Consider the following 27,821-nt stretch of genomic DNA (forward strand, 5'->3'; position numbering starts at 1 on the left):
ATGCCTTATGGTGTTGTTCTGAAAATGCTAGCCAGTGCAATAAGGCAAGAAAACTAGGAGGTGTGAATTTCTGAAAGAAGAGGCTAGTTAACTTGAAAACTATTAACACCAGAGAAACCCCATGTGGCTATCTAATGCATATCCTTGGAAACAGTGACTATTGACTTAGAACACGTGATAAAAGGATCTCGTGGAGCATTTATGTGTAGGGCTGTATGTTAGAGCCTTGGGAGAGTCACAGGTGAATACGATTTCCTGCTCTCAGGAAGCTCATCACCTGGGAAAACAAAGCTGCGTACCTGGACAAAGAACAAATAATACCCAACTTTGTGGTAGTTTAGTCCCATGTATGTGGTGTGTGTGCCTGGTCAGTGCTAAGTAATGTGGTTTGTGGGGGTAGTCAAAGCTGCCCAGAGGAGGGGGTTTGAGGACAGCCCTAAGGGGCTCCCTGGACAGTTAGCTCTTTGGGGGCAAGGGCTCTGTCGGTCTTGTTCTCAGTGTTATGTTTACACAGTGGATGGTACCTGTTCGGAACCTGGTACCTTGTTGAAGGGAGGAGCGGCGGGGGTTCGGGGTAGGAAGAAAAGAGGGAGGTGAGGAGAGGAGAGGAAGAGGGAGGGAAGGAAGGAAGGAGAGAATGTGGCACAGAATGAGCTTGGGAGATGCTGAAGGGCATCTGAAAGATGCCATTGTAGTTGAGACGGTGGGTGATACCTGGGGGCAGTGACGGAGGGAGCACGAGGCTTGGACCCGGAGGGTCAGGCTAGGGCTGGAAGGGCCACGCCGGGCGGTAGGAGGGGGTCTTTGTTCTCTGGCATGGGAAATCTCGAAGGTGAGGTGCGTAGGAAGGGTAGAGGTGGGATTCCAGGCAGGGGGCTCGTTTGGAGACTGCTGATGCAGTAACACCAGAGCATGAAGTGGCCCTCCAGTTTGTGGGTGGAAACCAAGAGCTGGGGCAGGGCAGTGGGCCTCTTTCTGGAATCCTGCCCTGAGCCCACCCAGTGGCTGGGCTGTGTGGTGGTGCTGTGTCAGCATTTTCTCTCCTGGGACCCTCTAGGAGGCCCAGTAGGCCCCTCAGTGGCTCATGCGTCCCTCCCTCCCCCTCTGCAGGCTCCACCATCCTGGCAGAGCGGGGCATCCCATCACTGTCCTGCTCCCCTGCCTCCACACCAACCTCGCCCAGTGCCCTGGGCAGCCGCCTCTCCGACCCCTTGCTCAGCACGTGCAGCTCCGGACCGCTGGGGAGCTCTTCGGGCGGTAAGTAGGCTGGCCACTGCAGTTCCATGGTGCCCCTGGCAGACCCCCACACCCCGAGACCCCCTGGCTGAGGCCGGAGTGCAGCCTCGTGTCAGAGTTGAGCACTGGACGAGCTGGAGATACACTTGGCGAACCGTTGTTGGATGGTGATTTCTTTTTAAAGATTTTATTTATTTGAGAGAGAGAGAGTGTGTGAGAAAGCATGAGAGGGGAGAAGATCAGAGGGAGAAGCAGACCCCCATGGAGCTGGGAGCCCAATGTGGGACTCGATCCTGGTACTCTGGGATCATGACCTGACCTGAAGGCACTCACTTAACCAAGTGAGCCACCCAGGTGCCTGGGTGGTGGTTTCTTGGGAGAATCCCACCCTGTCCCCCAGCTGGACACCTTTCTGCAGAGCACTTTCTAGTACACTGGGAAGAACAAAGGATAGCTCAGTGGGGGCCTTCCTTAAAAGACTCTGGGCCCCCTCCCTTCCTCCACCCCTCTTCTCCTCTCACTGCCTCATGGGCACCCTGGCCCCTCATCAGGGACCTCCCAGCGCCCAGGAAGTGGGTTGTCAGGGGAAACAGGCAGACGCTAATTGATGGAGTGAGAGACAGGAGACCGGGGGGCTCTCTTCCCGTGAACCTGGGGCCAGATTGGACCATGTACCCGCTGACTGGTGTCCCCTTATCCCCAGGGACAGCCCCCAACTCTCCAGTAAGCCTGCCCGAATCACCAGTAACCCCAGGCACAGGACAGTGGAGCGATGAGTGCACCATTTGCTATGAGCATGCCGTGGACACGGTCATCTACACGTGTGGTCACATGTGCCTCTGCTATGCCTGTGGCCTGCGCCTCAAGAAGGCCCTGCACGCCTGCTGCCCCATCTGCCGCCGCCCCATCAAGGACATTATCAAGACCTACCGCAGCTCCTAGCCCCTTGTGGCGCCCCAGCCTGCACGCCTGCCTCCGCAGGCTTTGGCTCCACTCCAGCCAAGGGGCAAACCCACAGGGCCCCTTTTCTTCTTCCACAATTTGGAAACTCTTTTCCCTTCTTCATTAAACACGGGAAACTGAGGCCCTCGAAGGTTTGGGGAGAAAGGGAGTATCAGGCAGGGAGGTGAGGGGCAGAAACAAATTGCCCAGCAGAGGGGAGGGGAGGAGTCTGCGCTCTTCCTGTCTTTCCCTTCTCTGCACCCACTCTACCCTGCTTGCTGAGGGGCTAAACAGGGGTCTCAGCCTCTCCTAATCCTTCCCCATCTGGGGCAGATTGCTAGGAAGTCCTATAGTCCATGTGAGAATTAGAAAACATGTCCCTTCCTCTGGGCAGATGTGTCCCTGAGCTAGGGCCTTCAGAGTATGGCCCAGGTGTCAGTCTCCATTTGTTCTCTCAGCCTGCTGTCCTTGAGCAGTGTACGACCTGCTTGACAGTGGCCCCAGACAGGTAGCCCGAGCTGCTGCCTTACTCTCTGACCTGTACCCACCTTCTTCCTCTCTCCCCTGCCCCTCAGGCCTGACGGCCAGGGTACAGCCAGCAGGTACCTCTCACCCTGGGCAGGCTGCAGCCCCCATGCCATTCCCCTCTCCCACTCACGGAGGTGGTGGATGGACAGGCATGGGTCTCTAACCCTGTGCCCTGGCTGAGATGCAGAAGGGCCCTTCCTGGCCATAGCCTTTCTGCCCCAGTCATCTCGCCAGATGCTGCCGCCCAGGGACAGCCTTGTTGTAGGTTGGAGAGCAGCGTCTGTCTTCTGGAAGTTTCTCTAAGAGCAGGTTTGCCTTTGCCCTCTGAGACCTGTCCTCCCGGATCTCAGTGCTGTTCTGGACCTGGCTGCTACTCAGACTGTAGTATCCCCAGGTGAGGCCAGGACCCTGGAGTGGGGGTGGGATACCCTGGGGGTAACACCAGCCTTTTTTCTTATTTTAATTTATTTATTTATTTGGTTTGTGGGTTGGTTTTTTTGGGGGGGTGGGTATGATTGAGTTGCCAATCCCCTGGGGCTCCTAGAAATGCTGCCCTGGTGTGCAGAGTGCCTGGTGAGAAAGGGCTGCAGAGGTAGCTCTCGGAATCTTCCCCAGGCTCCAGCCCCAAGTCCATAGCCATCTTTGCTTACCATGAATTAGAACTCCATAAAAACAGGCTGAATTGGGAGGACTCCTGTCCAAGTGTGTCTATTTTACAGAGATAAACTGAGCTTCCTTAGTGTCCTAAGGCTGGTGGTTCTCCCAGAGCCTCAAAGTGCCCTTCCTCTCTGGGGTGCACCGGGGTCATCAGAGTTTGCTCAGCTATGTCAGGAGGCCCAGGAGCTCCCCCTTCCACAAGGAGGTACCCAGTTCTGGCAAGGCTGAAGGAGGGGAGCCGAGCTTGGGTCAGGGAATGGGGCTGGGAGGGCCTACTCGCAGTAGGGGTTAGGGAGGCTGTTCTTAGTAAGGCTCTTTACCCTCAGGAAAGATGAGGAGGGAAGGGGCCAGGTCCTGGCCCTTCTGATTTCTGCTCAATAGACTGTGGGCTGGCTGGCACCCGCACCCAGACTCTTGGCTCCCAGACTCCCGCCAGCCTCCCAACCCTCTGCCCCCTCTGATGGCTTTTCATGCCCATCGGAGACCGCTGCTTCTGTGGCCGGCGGAGTGTGGGATTCGGATTCTAGACCCGGCCACTGGGCAGCGGGGTGGCCCTGGCCGAGTCAGAGTCCTTCTCAGCCTCAGCATGCACCTCTGTAAAATGATTGGGGAGGAGAGCAGACTTTCTCTGGGACTCTTGGGACTTCTGTGGTGAGGGGCTGCTGTGGAGTGTTGGATGGGATGCACTGGGGGGTCAGAACGCCAGACTGGGCCTTTGACTGCCCCTGCCTTGCAGTGGGCCTCCAGGAAGTCATGGTTCCGCTGTGGGTCTCCACTTCCCAGTCACTGACCCTGGAGACCCCCTCCATGGGAGTCGAGGGTGGGGTGAGACAGGTGGTGGCCCTGTCCCACCAGGAGTCTCCTCAGAGGCAAGGGAAGGTCTTACGTGCAGGGGCCGCGTGGCCTGTGGTTTGGGGAGAGGAAGCCATCCGTGTCACTGTCTCTGTTAGTGCTGGGATAGTTGCTGCCTCCTTTGTGAACTTGGGTCGCTGTGATTGTGAATAAAGGTGATTTCGTACCAGCCTGAGGGCTGTGCTGTGCTGTGTGGACGGCTGGGGAGGGAGGACCAGGATAGGTTTGGGGAGGGGAAGGGTCAGGTGTCAACAATCAGGGGAGACTCCCTGGAGTGGGCGACAGGGGCATGACCTGGGGCTTGGACAGAGGGGACCAGAATGCCAGGTGAGCCTTGTAAGCTGAAAGAGAGAAGCCACTGCCCTTTGGTGCCCTCAGATCCCTGGATCCGTGAGGGGCAGGAACAGAGTCCCTGAGGCCTCCTTAGCGCTCTGTTAAGGCTAAGGTGGGCCCAAACCTGGCCCTACACCCTTGTGGGGTGGCACTGCCACCTAGGGGCTAACGGGAGGATGACACCTCCGTCACACAGGTCAGGAGGGGCCCATACTGATGGGGTGACAGCAGCCTAGAAAAGGGAGGCCTCTGGCCCCAGACCTTTAGTGAAACTTTCTCAACCTGCTGAGTATACCTGGTTGGCTGTAGAAGCTGGGAGTGGTGGAGTGGGTCCAGGCACAGTGTGGGAATCTTGCCCATCTGTTGCGGCTGGGACTCCAGCACAGAGCATGCCTGCCTTCCTGTCATCTCTCCTGGGACGATGCTCTGGTCCCTACAGCAGGACAGCCCAGCCCTGTTTACTCGTGTCCAGCAAAAGCAGGGGAGCACCCGGGGCTCCAAGCTGAGGGGCCAGCCAGGCCTGCTGGATGTGGGTCTTTTGTCCCAAGGTCTGCATCCCTCTTTCTCAAAGCCTTGGCCACTGCCCAGAAGCTTCCTATAGCAGGGAGGGGGGTAAGGGGGAGGGGGTAAGGGGGTGGGGAGGAAGGGAAGGGAAACTTGAGCATGGCTCTCCCCAACGAACGTGGCAACTTACCTGCCTCCCCCCCCACCCCTCCAGTGTCCTCAGAGGGGCCCGGGACTGTGCAGTTCACACTGTGTTCTGGATGCAAAAGGTGCTGGAAGGCTTTTCTGATGGCAGGGAGAATTAAAAAGGTGATTCTGTTCAGTTAAAAAGGCCAAAAACTTTATTTAGTTTTCAGGGAAATACAAGATGTAAACATAAACAAAATACAAAACAAAACAACCCAAATCTTACAGTCTAGAAGCATGCCAAGACAGAATATTTTCTGCAGACCGAAGAGTCCCATCAACAGGATAAAGGACATCTGGAAAGTGGCAGGCCAAGGGGTTGCGTCCCTTCCCCAAGGACACTGCATTCTTGTGATGAGAACAATTAAAAAAAAAAAAGAACAACCCACTATTAAAAATATTAGAAACATGGAGATAGTTTAGCACCACCATTGATCCTGGAAATGTTTTAGCACTCAAATTGACTGCGCTGAATTCACCGTCCTTACCTTCAGTTTCTCTGCTATGGGTAGAAGAGGGCACAGCCTCCTCCGGACCCCATAGAGCCTGCCAGGAGCTGCGGGGGCTCAGTGGGCCCTGTGAAGGACCCCCCAAAGCTCTGGGGCCCCAGAGACACCCAACAGTTCACAGGCAACCACGTGCTCCCCAAACCACACTTCAGGGACCGCCGCTCACATCTTCACTCAGAAGTCACCTTCCCGCAGACCTCTCAGGAACAGTCAGTGAAACCCTTTTCCCAGCCTGTACCCCAGGTTTCAAGAAAACCTGTTGCAGAGAACAAGTTGCAGATCCAAGAATGGTGGCTGTTTACCCTTCTCTCTCCTAAGGAGGTGCTTACGGAAAGGTGGCCTGGTGATAGGCCATGGAAACTGAAAGGGCCTGTCCATGCAGGAGTGTGTGTGGCCCCCTGTCTTCTGAGTCACACCTGCGCAGCCGGCTCAGCAGACCAAGTCACCGCAGGTATCAGGAGAGATACTCCAGAATGACTGGTGTCAACAGAAGAAGAAATGAGGCAACTTCCCTCCCAGACATGCTTGGCCGTTGTGGGTCATTACTGGACAACCCAGTACAGTCAATGCTCTCTAACCAGTGCAAGCAATTTAAGAGGCTAGCTCTGGATTGGACAAAGGGATGTGGGCAAAACCTGCTGGTAACCTGGGAGATGGAGGAATGTTCTGGAGCCAGAGCCTCTAGACTCAAAGACTGGTTTGTTGCTAGCAAGTTCCCATCTCCACTAAGTAAATGAGTGACTATTCATTACCAGCATACTGGTGACCCAGGTTGTAGCCCAGCAAGTAGCTATCTCCTCAGGGTGTCTGTTTCTGTGGCCAAATCTTAGGGCTTTTTCAACCTACTCTGACTGGACCCTTGGGGGCTGAATCAGTAAATTCCCTCTGTACCTGTTGTCTTTCTCCTGAAACGCTCAGAACTGACTACTTCCTTCTTTTGAATAAAGACCAAACTCCAGACTCCAAACCCTCTCTCAGCCTTCTCACACTTTCCCTTTCTGCCTAGAAGACATCCTCTTCTGGAAGCCACCTTCCCAGGGAAGGGACGGTAAGCCCCAGCCACTCCAAACATGCACACACTCCTCACTCCAACGTGCCTCTCGCTTGCCTCCAACATGCTCGAGCCCTTCTTCTGCCCTCAAACAATTCTCATACACGCTCTCTCCCCATTCCTCTTGCCTCCTGAGGTCCAGCCCTTAGCCAGGGTGGAACTGGGAACAAAAGGAGGGACCTTCACTTCAGAACCCCATTCTCTAAGGCCACTAAGTTCTAGGACGGGGATGGGAGAGGGGGCTGATTGTCAAGGTCAAGTGCAAACCCAAGATTAAAAAGATAGGATTGGGGAAAGGAGATCGCATGATAACCCCAAACTTACAGGCAGGCTTGGATCAAGGCCCTAGAAGGTAGAGCCCTCTACTTGGTCTGCGAGCACCAGGGAGCCCAGCTTCTGGCTGTGGATCTAGGTGCGCAGGACAAAACAAGAGGAAAACGAAAATCAATGAGGCTGCTTTTCCTGAAACAAGGCTGTAGGTCAGTAACCCCATCCTGTCACTGTCTCTGGTCGCAGAACTTGAGAACCACTGAGGCTGCCTTAAATAGGGATCACGATTTAGGCCAAAAGCTCCGTTGGGTCAAGGGAAAGCACCCCACACCGCTCCCATGACATGCTCAGCTGGGCCGTGCAGTCTGGTGTACTGACCTCACCTTGAGCACGTTCTCGCCCCCAGCAGCCTGACTACCCTCAGAAACAAGAACCGAGGGCCTCCTGCAGCGATGACAAGCACGGCGGCAGCGGACGGGCTCAGCCTGCCGGATCGCACATCCGGAGGTGGTGACCCGGTTCAGCCATCTCAGAGCATCCACACCCGGTGACTTCTCTCTTCCACAGCTTCATTTTGGAGCCCGGGATGATGGCCTAGGCTGCTTCTGCTAGATCTGTTAATGCCAGTGTGAAGTTTCCAACGAAATAATAAAATAATTACAAAAAAAAAAAAAAGACACATTGCACTCTCCAGCCAAAATTACGTGTGAATAACAACACACTTGCTGCCAGAAACTGCGAGTCCCATGGGGCCTGCCCAGTGCCAAGGACTTATAAAATGGAGACAGCTTGCCCGGTATTTGTTCTCTAACCCCGTGTTATTTGGTTCAAGTGGGAAACTACCAACACACACACACACACACACACTCTCTCTCTCTCTCTCTCTCTCAACACACAGCCCTCAAAAAAATGAGGGAATCTTAATTCTTTAGCAATGTGGATGATTCTCTTTCCAGAGAGCTCTGCATCGAGATTCTCAAAGTTGGGACATACAGATGTATATACTCCAAGGAGAGAGACCCACACACGGGGGCACGGCCCCCCCTGGGCACACAGATCCACGTTTGTACAGAAATTCACCAAACCAAGGGGTTGGAGCAGCAAGCGTACAGTACTGGAGATGGAGGGCACAAGCCAGCAAGGATGTCCCTGGAGCCCTGAAGGGCAGAGCTCCAAGGGCTTGGACCCAGAGACTTCCCATCCTGCTGCTTTCTTGACCTGCGTAAGTGAGGAGGAGGCTGGCTTGGTGGCTGTTGGGGTAAGCTGTCCGCAAAGACCTGAGTAGGCCCCTCAGATGCTTCTCTAAGGCCCTCTGGGAACTGTCAGGGTGTTAAGCAAGAGGCAGGGCTCCCTCCTCAGGCTGAAGTCATTGAGATGAATGGGTGGCCCAAGCTTAGCACCAGGCCTAGCCGCAGGCTTGTGGGAATCGGTGTCTCACTGGGGTCTGTAGGGCTCAAGGCACCCACATCCCCAAAAAAGGATTTGGTTACATCTAGGGTTCCTGCCCATAAACCAAACTGAGGTTACATAGTTTTAAAAAGACTCAAACATACATCAAAAGTATCATGGCCCACACATCAGAAGACTGGGGTGAGACAGGGCTGCTGGGAGTGATTTTTAAGACAGGGCTTTCTGGGCAGCTGGCTGAAAAGCAATGGAAATGAAAACAAGGAACTGTTCCTGGAGTCCTTTGCTCTGCTCCAAGGGCCAGAGCCCCGGGAGGTCAAGAGCCCCGAGCCACATCCCTGAATCCCTCCTAGGTGGAGAACACCCAACAGAAAAAGGGGCTGCCCTCTGCTAACTTGCAGGGGGGATAGAGGAGGGGTAAGAGATCAACACCCAGAAGGTCACCTGTCTGCTCCACAGCCCCACGTCCTTCTACGGACACACTGGGCCACTGAGCTCCCACCACCGTCCCAACAAGCCCTGGCAGCCCCCGGTAATATTGCACTTTTCCTGCCTCTCAGATTGTTTTCATTTTTGGTTGAGAATGCAAAGTATTTGGAGGGGTAGGGGAGGTGAGTAACCTTAAAGAAGTAATATATTAGTTAAATACAAAAAAAAAAATGAAAAGTAGGGGCTACTTTATCTTTTTCTTTTTTCCTTAAAACAAACTACCAAACCAAGGTCTAAACTTAAATAGTTCTACGCCTACTCTGCAAATACTAGTAATATGAAAATAACACTCGACTGAAATTCCCTTGTCTTTTTTCCTTAGACGATAAAAGTAGTAACATGCCTTGCTGAGGAAAGCGATGGATATAAATACCAGTAAAATATGCTGCTCTAACATCTGAAAGTGATTAAAACGATTCTATATAATGCCTTCGTCAAGATGGAGAATCGAGAGTAAGAAAGAGAAGCCTCTGGGGCCAAGCCAGGGGTGGAGGGCCGAGCCACAGCCAGGGGCAGACAGCACGCTCACCTGCTCGCCTCCGGGGCTGCCCCTTCCAGTCCCTCCTGCCGCCCATGGGGTCCCCCAGCCCAGTGGGAACAGCTGTGGCAGGGCCAGGGACCCCGCCCAGGCCCGCTGCTTCAAAATGGGAGAGAGATGAAGACATTTTCCCCCCCTTGTAATGAAAGAAAAGGGTCTTTAAACTGAAAGAAAAAGCACCAAATGCTGCATCTTCAGGCATTATATAAAGCTCAGTAATGACCTCAGAAGGGCTCATTATGATTAAAGTTGCAGTATACAGCAATACAATGCCATCTCACATTTTCAATCACAACTAATGGGAAACTGGGTTTGGACACTGCTGAGATTTCATTTTTCTTTTTCCTTTTTTAGTCTGATCTGGTTTTCCTCCAGATGGGTCAGAGCCGCAGGCCCCTCCCTCCTCCACCTGCTGCTGGTGGGACCCTCCAACATCACAAAGCAGCTCAGTAGCTCCAGGGAAAGGCCCTCTTGCCCTGGGTGGGGCTGGGAGTCCAGGGGCACGGAGGCCTGGCGCCCGCTGGCCATTTCCAAGAGGGATTGGCATGCACCCTTCTTGCTTCAAGTATTCATATTCTCTTTGGGTTTGCAGGATTTGTGCTGGGTTGTGAGTCAGGGGATGATGGTGGGGGGTGAGGGGGTGAGGTGCGAAGATGGGGCATGGCAATCCCTTTTCACTGCCCAAAATCTACACGCTGTCACCAGGTGGCAGCATCCCCCACTTCTCTTAGATGACCGAGCAACTCCCAGCCATCCTTGGGGGGCTGGATGTCACCATGTAAACATGCTGACCACATGATAAACTATAATGGGCCTGGGAAGGAGTGCAAGGATGGATGCGCTGTGGTGCTCTGCCATTAACTAGCTCCATGATTTTGGGAAAGTAATTTCCTGTTCTTGGTCAAGGTCACTTTTAAGGACCATCGCTTAGAGCACTGGGGATCAAGGAGAGAGGGGAGCTCAGAGAATGTGGGCCTCCTGGGTGCTGGAGAGCCCCACAGGGCAGCGCAGTGAGGAAGGGCAGGGAAAGGCAGGCTCTGGGGAACACTGTGGTCCAGTCCCAACTGAGATGCTCTGTGCTTGGCAGATGCGTCCTGCTCCTCCCCCTGGCCTGGCGGGTACGTTACTGACTGAACTGGCTCAGTGGAGACGGTGGAGGAGCCAGGCCACTGGGGCCCTCCCCCTGGAAGACGGCTACACGGAAGGTCCTATCGCCCAATAGTCACTCTACTTTTAAATTTATTTTAAATAATCATAAATTACTTCTTCTTCTTTTAATAAATATGTGCTGCTTAAAAATGAGAAAAGTATATACTGCATCTTTAAGGAATGCACTTTGCTCTCTGGGTTTCTTCCCATTCCACCTCAGTAAAGTGCATTAATTAACAAATAATGAACCACTTCTTTATCATTATTGTTCAAATAAGTCCAAATAATATTAATAGGAAGACACTAAACCACTACCATTAGTACTGCAACCTAGCAGATTAACTCAGTATCCTGCTCTATTTAATACTGTCCAGCAGAAGAAAAGAACTAATTTCAATTTTAAACAAACTCACAAAGCAAAAGGAAACCAAATCTCACCACGGCCCTTCAACAAAGAACAGGCACGGTTTGCTGTAGCTGCCAGGCATCAGTGTACGGCGAGGGAGGAGGGCTGGGGAGGTCCCCAGGCGAGGCCTCCGGGGGCGGGGGGCTGGGTAGGGTACTGAAGGCACGGAACACGGGGTCCCGTGCTGACCTTCAGACAACATACACTGCCTGGGTGGGGAGCAGGGGGAGAGGGAGGGCCTTTCCTCCTTTGTAGAAAACACCAACCCTTCGTCCGGGCCTCTGGCAGCTGAGCCGGTGGCCGCGAAGCCCGATCAGTCCACAATCAAAGGCACGTGTGGAATTCCACTCCCAGCAAAGGGGGAGTCCTTGAGGGAAGCCGAGGCTTCTAGAGGGTCCCCTCCGAAACGTCAACGACTGAAAGACACAACCCACAGTTGACAGGGACTTTATTCTCTCCTCTTTTCACGGGGGGGCACTGCCCCTTGGGGAGACCAGGTCGGCTCCCAGCCTGGGGGTCCTCCATCTTTTTGGGTACCTGTGGCATCGTGTGGGGGTGGGGGGTGGCTGGTGGTGGCCGCCCAGTTGGTGCTGGGTGCTGCTCCACAGTTCACACGGAAGGGTTTTGGTCCTGCCCAGGTGGGAGAATGGACGCAGAAGGATGCTCACCCAGCAGCGTGAGAGCTGACTTCTCTCCTGCACACGCCCCTCCCCTCTCCCGGGGAGGGGGGGTTCTGCCCCCAGTGGGGCACGTCCGCCAGGGGGCCTTCCGCGCCCACGCCCTCCGGCAAGCGCCATGCTCGGGTTCTGTCCGCGACAGTGGAAACCAAATGAAAGGACTTTGGCTTGTAGAGGGAGAGAAAGTGAAACGCAAACAAAACCAACAACCTTCCGGCAAGAGCACAACAGAAAAGCCACATCTGCTCCTCGTCCTGTCCCCCATAAGGCTGACCGCCCTTGGGCCCCCGAACAACCCCTAAAATAAGACCAAAACCCAAGGGCTGACATAGAAGCCCCAAATCAATAAACCTCTCCCAAAACATGCAAAAGAACTGCCCACCCTGAAACACCCAAAATAAAGTCTGTGCAGACGGTGTAGAGACCGACAGCTTTGCCCACCCTCTCTGGGAACTCTGGGGATGCCGGTCCAACACGGACGGGGTGCCCCAGAAGGTGTCCCTTCTCAAGGCCAGGGACAGTGATGGGTAAGCAAGGTGGTCCTTGCTGGCACCCGCGGAACCGACATACACTGACAGGTGGCCTGGCCCAGGGACAGGCTGAGCTCCCACAAGACACCTTCAAGCCCCGTGCCACCCGCGGTGGGTGGCGGCAGTCCCGGGGAAACCAGCATAATTCACTAATACAGGTTTAGGACGATCCAAGGACGACCTCCGGTGGCAAGGTGCTAGCCACGGAAACCAGGCTGGGGGTGGGGGACAGGGGCAGGCCCCGGAGGTCCCCTCCAGATCTGCAGCCAAGGCACAATTCGAGTTTCCCACCTGGCTTGTCCCAAATGCCACCGGGTCCATTGGCCAAGTCACTGAGGTGCCCACACAGGGTTCAGCTTTCTCACCTCTGGTCCCAGGCCTGGTGCACCCGTGCCTGCTGGCTTCCCTGCTCCGTGCGGGTCCCCGCCAGACCTTGCCTGCCAGCCGGAGAGGGGGACAGCCCGGAAGGGAGCACGGCGGAGCTCACACATTCTGCAGGGTTTAACGTCCTTCCCCCACCCCCTCCCACTTTCCCTTCCCCCTTTGTCTTCATCCCCCCACTCATCCACACCCAGGCTGGATGGACCCCGCCCCCCTCACTATTAGTTCTTTTTCTCCAGGTAGTTGGAGGGCACCCAGCCTTTGAAGGGCTTTGCCCCATCCAGGATCTGGCAGTACCACCAGCCGTTGGGATTCCTCTCCAGGACCTCCATGGACACACCCTCCTGGAAGCCCGCCGTCTCCTCATCCCCCTCATAGTCTGCGATGGAGACATATACGTCTTTGAGGTTGTTGTGGATGAACTGGGACTTCTCGATGGGCTTGGGGCGCACAGGGGACACGGGGATGCCGTTGCGCTGGCCGGGCAGCAGGGGCGTGTCTGAGCCCTGGCTGGCAGCCCGTTCGGGCAGGCGGCCCTTGGCCTCTGCGGCGGCCGAGCGTGCGGTGCTGAAGGAGGAGTTCCGGCGGACACCCCGGAGCCCGTCGGTGGCCGTGAGCGACTCATTCCTCCGCAGGGCACAGGACAGGTTGTTGTCCTTGGGGGGCGGGGACACGAACACGGACTGAGGCCTCACGGCCACCTGCCGCACACCATTCCTCATCTTCACCGTGCTGGCAGCCGAGGTCTTGCTGAACCCCCCAGGGGGCTTGGAGGGGATGGGCGGTGTGGCCCTCTTGTTCTGGTTGACGGTGTTCAATGCTTGGACCCGCTTCTCGATCTTCTCCAGGCTGTCGGACTTGCCCTCGTGCTGCTTGTTTTTGGGGCTTACGGTGTCTGGCTCTTTGCCAGCGGGGTCGGGTTGCTCGTTCTCGCCGAGCACCAGATAGTGGGAAGGGGCCCAGCCCTCCAGCTCCCCAAATCTCACGTACCACCAGCCGCTTTCCAGCTTCTCGAGCACCTGGACCTCCACGCCTGCGGGGAAGCTGATCTCCGAGTCCTGGACTTTCTGGTAGGCACTACACGTTGTGTAGGAGGTGGCCTGCCCTTCTGGTCCCTTCTTGGTGGGACACGGGGGTGTGGAGGCTGGGGGGGTAATGAGGTCAGCAGAGCCTCTTCGGGACCCCTCACTGGGACCTTCAAAGGCCGTCTGGGGGGGCAGCTCTGAATCCTCGCTCTTTGAGCCCTTGAGGCCGCCGCGGAGCTGGCCCGTGGGTCTCAGCTGACGCCGTAAAGTGCTGATGTCCATCTTCTCCTGACTCTGGGACTCTGCTCGGTTCAGGAACGGCTTGGGCCGGACCGACGGCTTGGCCCGGGCGCACGAGGTCAGCCCCGCCTTCAGGTCAGCATCCCGCTTTGGCCCGACTGGGGGCGTGCCACGGATGCCTGCGTCCGAGGCGGAACGGGGCTTCAGGTCCCCGCTGTTCTTGGACAAGGAGGAGGAAGAGGAGGAGGAGGAACAGGTGGTGTTGATGGTGATGGAGGAGGAGAAGGAGGCCGAGGAGTGGTTCTTCCCTAGTTCTGCCTGGGCATTCTTCTCCGCCTTGAGCTTCAGGAGGGAGGACGACTTGGGGGAGCCCGATCTGGGGGAGTTTTTCCTGGCCAGGGATAGAGGGGAGCCCCCCGGGGACTGGCTGTCCCGGGAGGAGCGTCTGGCTGACAGGGCGTCCTCCGCACACAGCCGGAAGCCTTCGTTCTCGTAGATGGTCTCCTCCTCTGGCGCCACGTCCTCTGAAGAGCCGCCCACCCGAAAGCGGGCCCGCTGCAGCGAGGAGGCAGGTGAGGGCCTGTGGGCCTGGCTGGGCCGCCTATCTCCTGAGCCGCTGTCCTCCGTGGGCTCCTCGCTCAGCTCTGGCTCTGAGTCGAAGCCGAAGGCAGGGATGTCATACTCGGGCTCCTCGTACTTGAGCTTCAGTGGGGAGTCCTGGCTCTCTGCAGAGGCTGCAGGGCCCTCCTCAGCCTCCTTGGGCTTGCTGGGGGGCGCAGGGGGGGGTACCTTGGGCCGGGTCAGCGTGCTCGTCCGGCGGCTCAGGTTGGGCTTCTTGCGCTTGTCGATGTAGGATGCGGGGGCCCAGCCCTCCTTCTCACCAATTTGCACGTACCACCAGCCACCCGAGTTCTTATCGATGACCTGGGGGAGAGCAGAGCAGACCAGTGAGCCGGGACGATCGCTGGGCCCTATAGTGTGCCAGGCTAGGACGTGGGGTCTCCATTTCACAGCTAAGCCAAGTGAGCTGCTGAGTAAGTGACCCAGGGTAATACGTGCTGGGCTAGAATTCAAACCTGGGTCCCTATCACTTCCTTCCACTGCCCCAGACCCTCTCCCCTGGTCCTCCAAGTCTCCATCACCACCCCTTTTCTTTTTTTCAACCACAGACCCCTTTTCTCCCCCTAGGCTATGTACTTAGAGGACCTACCGCTTCTGGTCCCTACAGAATCCAACTCACCAAGGCTCCATAGGTACAAAAAATAATGCTTTCCACTGTTCCTCATCCTACCCCCAGTATTGCTAGGTCCTCCGTTGGTGAACATAGAAAATGTGTCTCAGGTCAGAAGAGAATGGGAAGATGCAGGTGAGCTGAACTGGGAAGTAGGGCCTGTGCCCAGAGCCACCCTGCACAGCTCCTCCCTGCTGTCCCTACTGCCTGTGGTCCTTTCACTGCATGTGGGATCCCAATAAAATCCCACTGGCTGGAAGGATTTCTTTGGGTTAAATGATTTCCTGTGGGAGGGATGAGGGTCTTTTAGTCATTTCCATGTTAGTATAAACTAGTTCAAGGAGCTTCTTTCTTAACTACAATTTGAGATCAGCTAAAGGCCGGGAGTGTGGTGCTGGTTGTGGTGCTGTATTTGGACTGGGGAACATAAAGGGAAGATAATTTTGGGTTGTGGGACACTCCTGGAGAAAGAGGCATTTGGGGGTCGGTGGGGGAGCATGAAAAACTGGCATTAGGGCAAGAGGGGCAAGGAAGGAAGCGAGAGAAACTGCCAAAGGCAAGCTCTGCTTGAGATCAGCCCCCTGTAGCCCCACCAGAGAGGAAAGACTTTCCTCTTTCCTTTGGTTCTATAGTCCTTCCTTTGCCCTGCCCACCCCATACTTAAAATTTAAATTTAAGTTTGGTAGATCTCAAGTATGGTTAGATGGTGAGCTTTGGAGGCTCTCCTGGAAACCTAAGCACCACTGACAGAATGACTTCTGCACGTTCCAAATTTAGTTCCAAATCCAAGACATGTGATTGAAAACATTCACACCGGGGACACCATCCCCAAAGGTGGAAGCTGCCCAAGGGCTCTTCGGACAGCTGGGGGTGGGGGTCTTAATTGGATTTAACCATATTACTATACAGAGCCACTCCAGAGAACTGACCCACATTACAGATCTCTGCCCCCTGCAAGGGACACAAAGCAGAAGCTCCTAAACGCCAGGCTGGGGGGTGGGGGAGCACCGCAGGGTCTGTTACTACACCTGGCAGAGACAAGTGATCAAAGCCCAGGAAGAGAAGTGAGTGTATCAAAGGCCAGAAGCACCGCGGTGTGGACGTGGCCAGAACCCAGGTCCTTAGTACTTCGGCTGCGTGGACCACAGTCTCCCAACAGCGGTACTTGCTAATGGGAGTTCTTCAGAATCTCGGCCCCCAAGGTGCTTCTAGGAGACAAAGTGTGCTGGGGCCCAGTGGGTCTGGGCAATGCTGCTATTCTAGTCCCCTCCTCTTAGAGATGCACAGTGACATCCCTACAGCATAGGCTCTGACAAGTTCTGCAATGAAAACCACACAACGGGTAGATTTTGTGTAACTCACTGTCCTTCAACCTGCTCAACCACAGAAGCCCCTCATGTCCAGGTGCCTCCATGACCAGCGCCTGCCGCCGGCTTTGGGAAATGCTGCTGTGAGGACAGCGCTGGGTGGAGACAGGAGTCCTGGAGTCTGGTCCTGACCATGGCACAGAACGGCTTAAGGGCAATTTTTATCCCCACGGTCTTGCTTTTGTATCTTTCCTGGCCCCCCAAACCCCCCGTCATGTTGCCAGGCAGGCATAAATGGGAACCACAGCAGGTCTTTGAGAGGCATGACTTAAAACCCTCAGACTCACCTCCGCCTTCTGTCCGCCCCGAAAGCTGATGCCATCAGAGATGCACGACTGGAATTCCGCAATGGTGTAATACTCCACCTCAACAGAAGGGGGCTCTGGTGGCTTCGGCAGCTGGAACCCCTAAGGCAGGGAAGGGCTCAGTGAGCAAAAGCCACCTGATCAGAAGGGCCGCCGAGGCAGAACGTGGTGGGTCCAACCAGGCATAGGAACTCGGGCCTGAGAAAGGATCTGTCACCTGAGGCTCAGACTGTCTCCCCCAGGAGACTGTTCTCCTGAGCAGGCTTTCCACTAATACCAATGATTCACTTGAAACTCCTCAGAGCTTCAAAATGATCAGTTAGTAACAGTAATTTCTACCCTGACATCTCTGAGGTCCAGATAGATGCTTCAATGGCCAGGTCCCCAAAGTAAAATTAAAAATCAGAGAAGCCATTTAACAAAGCCTGTGCCAACTGCCCTGTGGGAGGAGAGCCACATCCTTAGGTCGAGGAAAAGGGCCGCAGGGTGACATCTGCCATCTCTTTGGGGAGGGGGGAGGGGTGTAAGGGGGCGTGGAGACGGGTGAGGAGAGCCCATAGTGGGTCATCGCGATGATGCCAAATGGCCAGGCAAGCACTGACTAAAACTGACCCTCTGTTCTGTGGGTATGTTAGAATGTCCTGGATTGGTGACACCGATCCCAAGCATGATGGTCAAGGACATTCAGAATTTGGCTGTGGCCATGACTTCTGAGCCTTGTTCGTTTACTTTACTAACATTTGTTGTGCATCTTCTGGGAGCCAGATATTGGTCCAGGGCACCGAGCATTTAACAGTGAACTACGAGGACTGCCCCCTTGCCCCATGAAGCAGAAACCCCAGTTTCATCTGGTCTCTGCTCTCATCAAAACGGATTTCATGCCGCCCCATTACTTTCGGTGGGTCCCAGTATCATACAAAGGGGTTAAAGCAAAACAAACAAAAAGTGTGGGGGGAGGGAGAGCGGGAAGGGAGAGGGAAGCAGCTGTGGTGTAACAGGAAGACCTCAGAAGACCTCGGCCTTACAGCTGGACACACGTGGGCTCCCATCCCAGCTCGGCAACGCACCAGCTGTGTGGCCTTGGGCAAAACCTGTGACCTCTCTGAGTCTCAATTTCCTTGTCTGTGAAATGGGTCATGAGGAGGAGTACTGAGCTATATACATAACTTCTAGTCCAGCCAAGGACACAGGAAGAGCTCCACAAATAGAAGCCAGAGCTGACCATTCCTTCTACAACACCATCCTATGGCTTGGAACCTTTTTCATCCCTCACCGCTCGGCCTGTCCAAACCCTGCCGGTCACAGCCCAGCTGCCCTGGGTCGTAGTGAGTGAAGGGCGGGAGAGAGCTGGTCTGAGGAACCGGGTGCGATTCCGGCACTTGCCCTGCCCTGGTGTCCGGCCCTGCAGGTGTGTGTGCGAGTGGATATGGCTCAGGCCCCAGCCCAGCCCTGACCCCCAGCCTGGTGGGGTTCAGCCGCGTCTGGCTGTGACCAGCAGCCCCGTGGCCGCAAGCCCCGAATCAGGTCCGTGTGGAAGGAATGACCCCATTCTTGCCAAAATCGAGTCTGCCTGAAAATAATCTGCTGGAGCTGAGAGAGATGGGAGGACGGGAGAAAGCACCATTTAGTCATGGAAAACTCGAGGGGACAATGACATAGGAGCTTCCCCGGGGCTTCTGGCTAGGGCAGGGGTGGTCCCATCCCCATGGGACTAATCCTCAAAACTCACTTCCTGATGACCCACTCTTCCAGAGACCGCTGCTCTCCCCTCTCCAGGGCAGAGGGCATGATCATGGCGACCCCTGCCACTAAGCCCAGCGAGACTTCCAAGACCTTTCTCCACATGGTGTGGCAGGCAGTCCCTCCGAGAGCTGAGACGGGAAACAGAAACCCTCACACACCATCCCACTTCCTTCTTCCCGCAGCTCCAGGTGATGGCTGCCACCGTCCCCATCACAGAGATGAGGAAATTAAGCTTCGCAGAAGGTAATGGACTTGCCTTGGGTCTCGCTGTTCCTAAGTGTCAGAAGTGGACTATAAATCCACGCCCGGCAGGCTTGAAGCCCCTCTTTCCAGTGCACCCCACTGCCTCCAAGGAGAGTTCTCTGTACTAGGGCTCCTGGCCTGCCCAGCATCACCGCCACTTAAGCCCAGGACCCCGAGTATATATATCTGCTTCCCTGATGTCTGGACCCTGGGAGCCCCACCTCCAAGAGCCAGGGACCCCAGCAAGTTGAGCCTCTCACTTTCAGCACACGTGAGTCCTCGCTATGTACCCCTACCGGAGGGTGCTCACTGGGCTGCTCTCCTCCTCCCCGACTCTGGCATCCACCGCAGCCATTGGCTACTCCTGGGCCAGGAAGGTGAAGCCGAAAGGCTTCCAGGCACACATGGACAGCCGCCCTGTTTCCAGCCCCTGGCAGTGCCCTGGCCGGACACTCCCGCTGGCCAGTCTAAATGTTTATGTCTGCCAGTGTAGTGGCTGGGATGGACTGACTTAGCTTTGGAGCGCAGCGTGTTTCTGAATATAAACTGTCCAGCGAGGGCCCTGGGATGGCTGAGATCCCCAGGCTTTCCTCTCTGCCCCTGGCCCCACAAGGCTGGCAGCCCAGTAGGGCTCTGGAAAACCCCTGGACTGATGGGCACTGAAATGAGACCGTCAATGAACTGGAGCCGACATGGTGCACCCCCGGAGACAGCAAGAAAACAGAAGAAAATCAGTGCACGCACCAGGCTGGATTCTCTGCGAGGCGGAGGCCTTGTCCTTAGGTTCGGGGAGCCTGGAACAAGAAACATGGCTTCAGAAAGCCCAGCCAGACGATGGGCAACAAACCGTGCTGGACCCTGCCTTCCCTAGGTGCGGCCCCCTCCCGATCCTGGGAGTTTCCTGGTTCTGTCCCACGGGCTGGAAGAACCTGTGCTCTCAGGCACTAGTTTCTTCAACGGGAAACCATGGATCTTTAAGCTTCCTTGGCTGGGTTTCCCCTGAAACCCAGGGGATCCACAAACCCTCTAAAATGATGTGCATGTTTCAAAATGTAGAGACACAGCAGCATTTTTCAGGGGGAAAGGGTAAGTAGCTCTATCAGATTTTCAAAGTCAGGAGCAGAGACCGTGTCTGTTTTTTGCTCACTGCCAAGTCCTTAGAAGCTGGCACGGTGCCAGGCAAGAGTGGGTGCCCCAGAAACACTTCCCGACTGACTGCCCGAAAGGTTTCAAGCACAAGAGCTCACTTAAAACCAAGTTCAGAACTAAACCGAAAAACAGCCTTCCTCCAGATTTTGAGGATGGCTGGACATAAACAGAAGCTGGTCTCTCATAACGTAGCACAGTTTAACCTTGAACTGAAGATGCCGTTGAGCCAGAGAAGGGCAGAGATTGGGAGGGGGCCAGACGGCTGGGTTTCTTAAGGCCGGGGGATAGTCCTGAAAATGCCCCCTCGGACTGCTCGGGGAGAGGCAAAGCCATTCCTTCCAAGTCTCTTAGGCTTCCAGTAACTGGCAGGAGGTGACAGGGAAGGAGGGAAGGAGGGCTAAGGCCGGGAAAGAGGTTCTACTGGCTGTCAGTCTGTCAAGCAGCCCTGCGCGGGGTGTGGGCCTATTTCCCAGCCTGGGGGATACCCTGGTCTGTAAGGTGACCACTCCTGGCTCTCTCCTAGGGAAGGAGGGACCACCACCAGCTCAAGTACCCCTGTAACTAACCTTCAGTGCACGGTCGTGAGGAATGGCTTTGTCTGCTCACGATGAGCATGAAACAAGTCCACAGAGTGAGGCTAGGGTCGGGGTCAGTCTAGATCTCAGGAAGAAAAGGGGATGGGGGGTCCCCGCACCCTGTGACCACTTTCTAAAGAGCTGCATGGGGAGGCCACGGAGGCCAGGGAGGCTCTTACTGATCTGGGCCCTCTGCGGGGCAATCCTGGCCACAGCTGGTGAGCCCTGGGCCAGCTTGGAGACGCTCCTCTCGGGGACGCCCAGGGCACTGCCATTGGAAGCATTACAGAGGATGGGCAAGCTGATCTCCTTCTTGGTGATGGGGGCCTCAGGGCCCTCGCCTTCAGCTGGCGGAGTCTCTTTATCCCCTGACGCCTTCTTGTTCAGCAGGTTGCTGATCTCCATGATGTTCCCGATGATCTCCACTGGGCCTGCCAGGTTTTTCTTGCGTGCGGGCAGGTCGTCCTTGGCCTTCTTCAGGTAAGAGGCTGGCGCCCAGCCCTCTTTGCCCAGGTACCTGCGGGGAGGGGTGGGACATGGCATCTCCCGAGCACTGCTTCCTGACCTCACACCCCAGGCTCCATCTGGCTCAGCCCAGCTGAGCCTTTTGTATGTGTTCCCCGAGACACCTGGCAATGCCACTACTCTGGAGGGAAGTGGAACTTAGGGCAGGTGGCAAGGACACATAGAACCCCAGTTCTTCCTCTCTGCCTCCTTGTTCTCTGCCTGATCTTTCTCGGTGTGGGTTCTTGTGCTCTGCAAAGTCAGGCAAACGTAGGACCTCAGGATCAGAAGAGTCCTCGGGGGCGCCTGGGTGGCTCAGTGGGTTAAAGCCTCTGCCTTCTGCTCAGGTCATGATCCCAGGGTCCTGGGATCAAGCCCCACGTTGGGCTCTCTGCTCCGTGGGGAGCCTGCTTCCTCCTCTTTCTCTGCCTGCCTCTCTGCCTACTTGTGGTCTCTGTCAAATAAATAAATGATATATTTAAAAAAAAAAAAAAAAAAAAAAAAAGAAGAAGAGTCCTCGGATTCTGAGCTGCCCCAAAGGTAGACTTCACCGTGGCCTGCTACCTCACAACAGAGAGGGCAGCTCTAGAGAGAAGACAAGAGCAGGTGTGAATGCCGTGCATTAGCTGGCTGGCCCCTGGCAAAGGGAAGCAATCAGAGAGGCGAAGCAGCCGCACAGGTAGGAGAAGGCAGGAGCCCTGAGTTCTGGCCTCTGGTCCCTTGAACAAGTCTCCACCCTGAAGCTCAATTTTTTTTCTCTTCTGCAAACTCTAGGGACAAACTAGCTGCAAAAATTTATCCAGAAAGATAAATATATTGAGACCAACTAGGAAGACGCCTATAAAGAAGAGTGACCCAGTGGGTAAGATACCAGTGCTACTGTGGGGGTGGCGGACAGATCAAGTTCACAGAACAAGTCCATGAACAGACTGATGCCAAAGGCAACATTTCAGGGATGCCTGGGTGGCTCAGTCAGTTAAGTGTCTGCCTCTGGCTCAGATCATGGTCTCAGGGTCCTGGGATTGAGGCCCACATTAGGCTCCCTGCTCAGACGGGAGTCTGCTTCTCCCTCTCCACCACCCCTCTGCCTGCTGTGTGCACTCTCTCTCAAATAGATAAGTAAAATCTTAAAAAAACAAGAAAGATAACATTGCAAATTAGTCGTAGGGATGGTATCAGTAGTACGATGGCATCGTGGGTAGGGATGAGGTATCAATAACCCACTTGGAGATGACAGATTACCCAATTAGGAAAAGCAAGTACGACCCTGGCCTCACACCATAGAGCAAAATAAAAAATGCAAGTTGTGAATATTTGCTTTATCTTGGGGGTTGAGAAAATCTTTCTTAATAGGACTCCAAAAGCCAAAACCATAAATGGAATGACTAAAAGCACATGACTGGATAAAATGAAAACCTTTGTTATGGCAAAACAAAACCAAAATGAAACAAAATGAGAACAAAATCAAACCCCATAAACAAGAGCAAAAGGCAAATGACAGGGCTGACTTAATCTGAGGTGATCTGATGGCTTCCGAAAGCAGCTTTTTCCTTTTTTCCCCAAGCCCATGAAGAGCTTACTTCCTGGTCCAGCAGCTGCTGGCCGATGCCCCGAGTCTGGGTTGCAATGTCCCTGTCTGCTCCCGGGGATACATCTGGCTCTTTGGAATGACTCTTCTATGCCAGATGTCTGACAATTCCCTCTCTCCTGCCTCCCTGATCTGACCTTGTTCTTGGGTGTTCATTAGGTGAGAGAAAAAAGAACGTGGAAGCTAGTTTCTATTAGCATGTCTGAGCTTTGCTGGAAAGCTCAGGTAGGAGGTGGTTTCTTATGTTCACACCACTGGAATGTACAGGCAGGCTTCCCAAGCTCACCGATCTGGCCCCCACCCCTGTTTGGGGCTTGGAAGGCAGACATCAGTTACCAAATGGATAGAACTCAAGGGGCTGGCCTGGCTTCCCAAGGTAATGGGTGCAGAGAGAAGCACAAAAATTTCAGGGGTGGTTGGGAACAGAAGATGTAAAGATGCCCTAACTTACATATGAGACAAGAACCAAGTCTCAGAACAGCAAAACAAGGAGCAGAGGGCCACAGGCTAGCCGTGGGCAGGGATCGGGCCCAAAACCTGGTGCTCCCACATCTCAGAGAAAAGAAGAAGCTTGTGCTGGCTGTTGCCAGTGTTTTTGTATTAAAATACTGGGGAGATGGGGAGTGGGGTCTCATGGGAGTGACAGTCAGGCCTGCGCCCTGAGTGCTCCCATTTCAAGCCCTGCTGTGTTCCCCTGGTGTTAACATGGATAAAATTAGATTCTGGGCAGAGAGATGCAGGGGAATCAGGAGCGGCTGTGTGCGTCTGGGTCCAACTGTGCTCACATCTGCTTTCCAGCTCTGGAGCACGGAATGACTCCAGAGGGAAGCAAACTGGAGAAGGAGGGATAGAGAGAAAGGGAGGGTATGTGTGTGTGAGGGGAGAAGGGAGAAGAAAGACAGGAAATAAGGATCAACACAGAGCCCGGAATGGTGGGAAATGGCCTATTTCCGGGGGTGTCTGGCAGCCTTTTTAAGGTGGACTCTTTTCGGGATGGTTTTCTCAGTGGAAGCTCCCGCCAGCTAAAGACTTAGGCTATGGGAACAAGAGCTGGCGAGGAGAGACGGCTTGGGGGGACCTTGCTGGTCATCTTAAGAAACTAAAAACCCCAGCAGCCTTGTAAATAACCCCCAGGCAAGTGGCTTAGCTTACCAGCCTGCCTTAGAATGTCTGCTGGCCTTCCCATGTTGATCTGTGGTTGCTGGATTTTGGGGTTAGGTCTAGTTTCTTAGAGAAAGTCAAAGTCTAGGGGTAGCGGCTTTGGGCAACATGTGTCCAGGCTTATGGTCTTGTTGCAACCAACAGAGTAGAAAAGGACCCTTCAGCCCTCCTGACCAGTATGCATGGGGCCATGGGCAGGGGTGGTCACGTCTTGTCAGGACACATTAGGGCTAATTCCTCTGAGGCCAATGACCTTCACCCTACCTGTCAGCACAGCCCAATCTTGACACCACCACCGTCTGCCGTGGTCTGAGATACCATCTGATGAGTGCCCACGTCCTTTGGGTCAATCCTGTTCTCACTGTGGGACACAGCTCAGAGCACTCATCCTGCCCATAGCAGGTCCGGGGTTCCCAGGTGCGAGGGGCTGAGGAAGTGGTCCCCAGAGCCCACAGATATGGGACTGTCCGAAACTGGGTGAAATCACCACAGCTAAGCTGCTTCCAAAGCACCCAAAAACATTTCCTGTGAATAAGGCCCCCCCCTGGGAGGTGCTGGCTGGCCTCAGAGCCTCAGAGCCGAGGGGACTGGAGGGCACAACCTGGTAGGGAAGAGGTGAGTGAAGCCCAAAGGCTTGAGTTTGCTTCCGGGACTGCCAGGGAAGCTCCCCACTCCCCTCCCCACATTCCCAAATGGGTTTCTCAGCTGGGAAATGCAATTAGGCCCTGCAAGAGGCAGGGGGCAGGAAAAGGAGGAGGCCTCTGACTTGGGCCTGGGCTCAGGCCTGGCTTCTGCCCTGGCTCTCACAGCCCTGTGAGCCAGCCCCACAGAGGGGAACAACGTGGGCAGAGCCCCGCATCTGGGGTCCCCCCAGTGTTGAGCTGTGGGCAGCAGGGGCCGCCCGCTGGGACCTCAACAAGGCCTGCAGACACCAGCGCTTCGGGGGCCCGGAGCTGCATAGCATACCAGGCAGCCCAGGCGGGACACAGAAAACCAAATTTAGATGTGCTGGACCCTCTTAGCAGACACCTGGGTCCGGGATCACACCACCAGCTGCAGGCAGAGCCGGGGCCCCTGTGTCCCCCTGGCCACAACTGTCTCTGCTCTCCACGTCCCCGAAGAGAAGCCACAGGACGAGTGCTCTGGTCGAGCTGTGCAGCTGAAGCAGCCGAGCCCGGGCTCTGGGGGCACCCACCTGCCCACGGCCGCCCCACAGTCGGGGAGGGGGGCAGAGGGAGCTCCTTCGTCCACTGAGGCTCCTACCTGATGTACCACCAGCCCTCCAGATTCTTCCGGATCACTTCCACAGTGACACCCTTCTCAAAGCCAATCTCATCCTTGCTTTGGCTGGTATAAGGCTGCACAGTGACGTACTTCTCCTCTGGGGGGAGCGAAGCAGGGAGGCATGGTTATCTGAGGCTGGAGTGCAGGCCCTTCATTCCTGTCTTCTCCCACCCCGGCCTGGCCCTGCTTAGCCAGGACCTCACTGCTGCTCCCAGTGTGTGCAAAAGCCAGCCAGGGCCTCAGGTGGCCTGGCTCTCCCTGTCTCCCAGCGCGATAACAGCCACCAGGGTGCTGGGGCCCGGGTCCTCAGGGCTCCCAAAGCTCCCTGGGCGGAGGGCACAGCTGGCAGAACCTGCCCCTCGTGGGGCCTAAGCCAGTCCCTGGGATGTCTGGCAGCCGCCCGCTGGGATTGTGCTCCCCTTCCCTGAACATGCCATGCTCCCATCCGTGCCCCAGACTGGCTCCCTGAGGCCCTCTACCACCTCCACCCCATAAGTCCTGCCTCTGACCTTCCAGAAGCTCCAGGGGCTCCTTGGTGAAGCCTCCCCTGACCACTAATCTGAACACCTCATCAGATCATTCCCCCAGAGGACTATGGGGAACACGTGTTCTATGGGAATGGTGACCTGTGTTTTATGGTAAGCACTCAGCAGCCAAAGGATCAAAGGCAGCCCTGGGTACAGCTTCCCGGAGCACCAAGCAGGCAGGCACGCTGAGCTGACCACATGGCTTGGCAGCGCCTATCTGGGGAGCTGCCCGCAGGGTCCCCCCTGGTACTGGGAAGGATGCACCCTATGGGAACTCAGGAAAAGCCTGGGAGGACAGGTGTAGGGATAGCCCCGGCTTCCTGGATCCCTTCGGCTTCTCTCCTGCAGGGGCCCCTTGCAGCCTCCACCTGGGCCTGGGCTCAGACTTCCAGGGAGGGGCTTCTCCCGGGACCCACAGCCCGCTGGCCACAGAAACCCTGCGCCTGGGTGGGGAGCCTCCCCAGGGGAACACTCACATCTCAGGAAGGAGCACACATCCCCACCCTTACCATCTGGGAGAACGAGATGCTGAGCTAGACAGAACTGGCCCCCTGGCCACACCCTTTGAACGGGTCACGCCGAATTCGTCCGGGCTCCAAAGGGACTAAGCAGCGCATTGCCAAAGGGCAAGGCTACAGGAACAGGGGCACTAAGTGGGAGGTTTTCCAGGAGCTCAAAATAGCAGGAGGCCGGGTTCTCAGATGCCTGCCCCCTTCCTCCCAGCTCCTGGACTCCTGGGCAGGACTCCGATGGGCGGCCTGGTCTGAGCCTCTGGCAGGAGAGGGGGAGGGGGGCAGCTGCCACTCCAACCCCTGGTGGCAGGAGGGCCATCTGTTCACTCCGGATTCTCGGGGTCCAATCTGTAGCCGGGTGCTGGGCCGAGGTGGCAGCTCCCTCCGGGCTGGATGTGGCTTCCCTGCCGGGCTGCAGGGGCATTGCTGACGGGCCCGGCCGCATCTGAGAGGCCACCCAAGGCAGAAGTAGGTGACGGTCCATGGGAGTCTCCACCGCTCTTCAGTGTGCTCCGCGCAACGGCGAAGCTCTTCCCGCAGGCAGGCCTTTCTCACCATCCACTAACTCCTGGAAGCTTTCAGGAGTTCTGAGGACAGCTGCCAAGACCGCCTGAGAACCTCGTCCAGCCAGATTCTGACTCGGGCCTTTGAGAAGTGCCGTGTTCTGCAGGCCAGCCCTCGGCGCTCCTGCCTGCCGCTGGTCGCGCTCCATCTTCTGGTGGGGCACGGTCAATCCTGGCTGGCGCCGTGTCCAGAAGGGCAGTGCCAGGCCCCGAGGATCTAGGGTTCTGAGGTTAGGGCGAGGCGAGGCCTGGGCTCCACATTTTGCCTTTGTTCAGCTAGACTATTTTTAAAAGCCTGTGGTTCCAGCAGGAAGCCATCATTAACGTTTTCCTAGGCAAAGTTGCTTTGCAGGGAGAAATTACAGTCCTCCTCTTAGGAAGATCAGAGGGGCCCTGTCCTGCTGCAGGGCGGTGAGCAGGGCCTCAAGCAGGACATGTGGGCTTGGGCTCCAGGGCCGTGAGGCCCGAGCAGCAGCCTCTGCAGCCCCCAGTGTGTGGGGGTGCTCAGGACAGAGCCCCGAGGGCCATGTAAGGGCCCCGCTCTCCCCTGATCCTCTCCGGGAGGGCAGAGCCAGGCCCCTCCGTCTTACCCAGGGAAGCTGAGCAGCTCCTGCCAGAGGCCCCCTGCTTAGTGGCCCTCACACTGCCATGAACACAGATGTCTGGGAGTTTAGAGTCCCAGGAAGAGGTCTGGCCAGCTCAGAGGTATGTCCTGCCTTGTCACTGTGCAGGTTCCAGACAATGAGCATTCTGAGGGCAATTCTTCCAGTTGGTCTGGGCGGGGGCTGACTTCTCTGTCCGGGTTGGCTTAGATGGCGGAGGTGTGGCTTACCTCCATGCAGACACGTGCCACGCAGGCCTCAGGTTCCTAGCTCCCAGGTTTCCCTGAGGGAGCAGCAGAGCGGGCCCCTCTACTGGCTCAGAGCTACAACCCCACCTGGGGGCGGGGAACCGGGATGGAGGATGTTCGGACAGACTGGAATGGTCTTGAGGTGGGGGCTGAGTCATTCGTGGGGGGGGGGGGCTTCGGGTCTCTAGTGGAGGAGAGGGGCTCTGTAAGCTCTGGCGGGCACCTCAGGGTTTCTGGGAAGCACCGAGGCCGTGGTCATTCTCATGTGCCATCAAAGGTTGGTAGCAACTTGGCCCTAGGGAGGGCTGC

At 55.9% G+C, this 27,821-nt stretch overlaps 2 protein-coding genes across 8 annotated transcripts in view; one reads left to right on the forward strand and one right to left on the reverse strand.

Moving 5' to 3' along the window:
• Window positions 1–7,743, forward strand: part of NEURL1 (neuralized E3 ubiquitin protein ligase 1) — an 81,325-nt gene extending 73,582 nt beyond the window's left edge. For both annotated transcript variants that reach the window (XM_046027614.1, XM_046027615.1), the window contains exons 5-6: window positions 1,111–1,257; window positions 1,940–7,743. In XM_046027614.1, coding sequence (XP_045883570.1) covers window positions 1,111–1,257; window positions 1,940–2,178 — 386 coding nt within the window. In that variant the 3' untranslated portion in view covers window positions 2,179–7,743. The remainder of the gene's footprint in view (window positions 1–1,110; window positions 1,258–1,939) is intronic.
• Window positions 5,376–27,821, reverse strand: part of SH3PXD2A (SH3 and PX domains 2A) — a 234,804-nt gene continuing 212,358 nt past the window's right edge. For all 6 annotated transcript variants that reach the window (XM_046027609.1, XM_046027608.1, XM_046027607.1 and 3 more), the window contains 5 exons: window positions 25,040–25,157; window positions 20,703–21,040; window positions 19,544–19,593; window positions 16,796–16,915; window positions 5,376–14,834 (listed from right to left, as the gene is read on the reverse strand). In XM_046027609.1, coding sequence (XP_045883565.1) covers window positions 12,867–14,834; window positions 16,796–16,915; window positions 19,544–19,593; window positions 20,703–21,040; window positions 25,040–25,157 — 2,594 coding nt within the window. In that variant the 3' untranslated portion in view covers window positions 5,376–12,866. The remainder of the gene's footprint in view (window positions 14,835–16,795; window positions 16,916–19,543; window positions 19,594–20,702; window positions 21,041–25,039; window positions 25,158–27,821) is intronic.

Source organism: Meles meles, chromosome 13, assembly GCF_922984935.1.
Source record: "Meles meles chromosome 13, mMelMel3.1 paternal haplotype, whole genome shotgun sequence".
Classification (NCBI taxonomy): Eukaryota; Metazoa; Chordata; class Mammalia; order Carnivora; family Mustelidae; genus Meles; species Meles meles.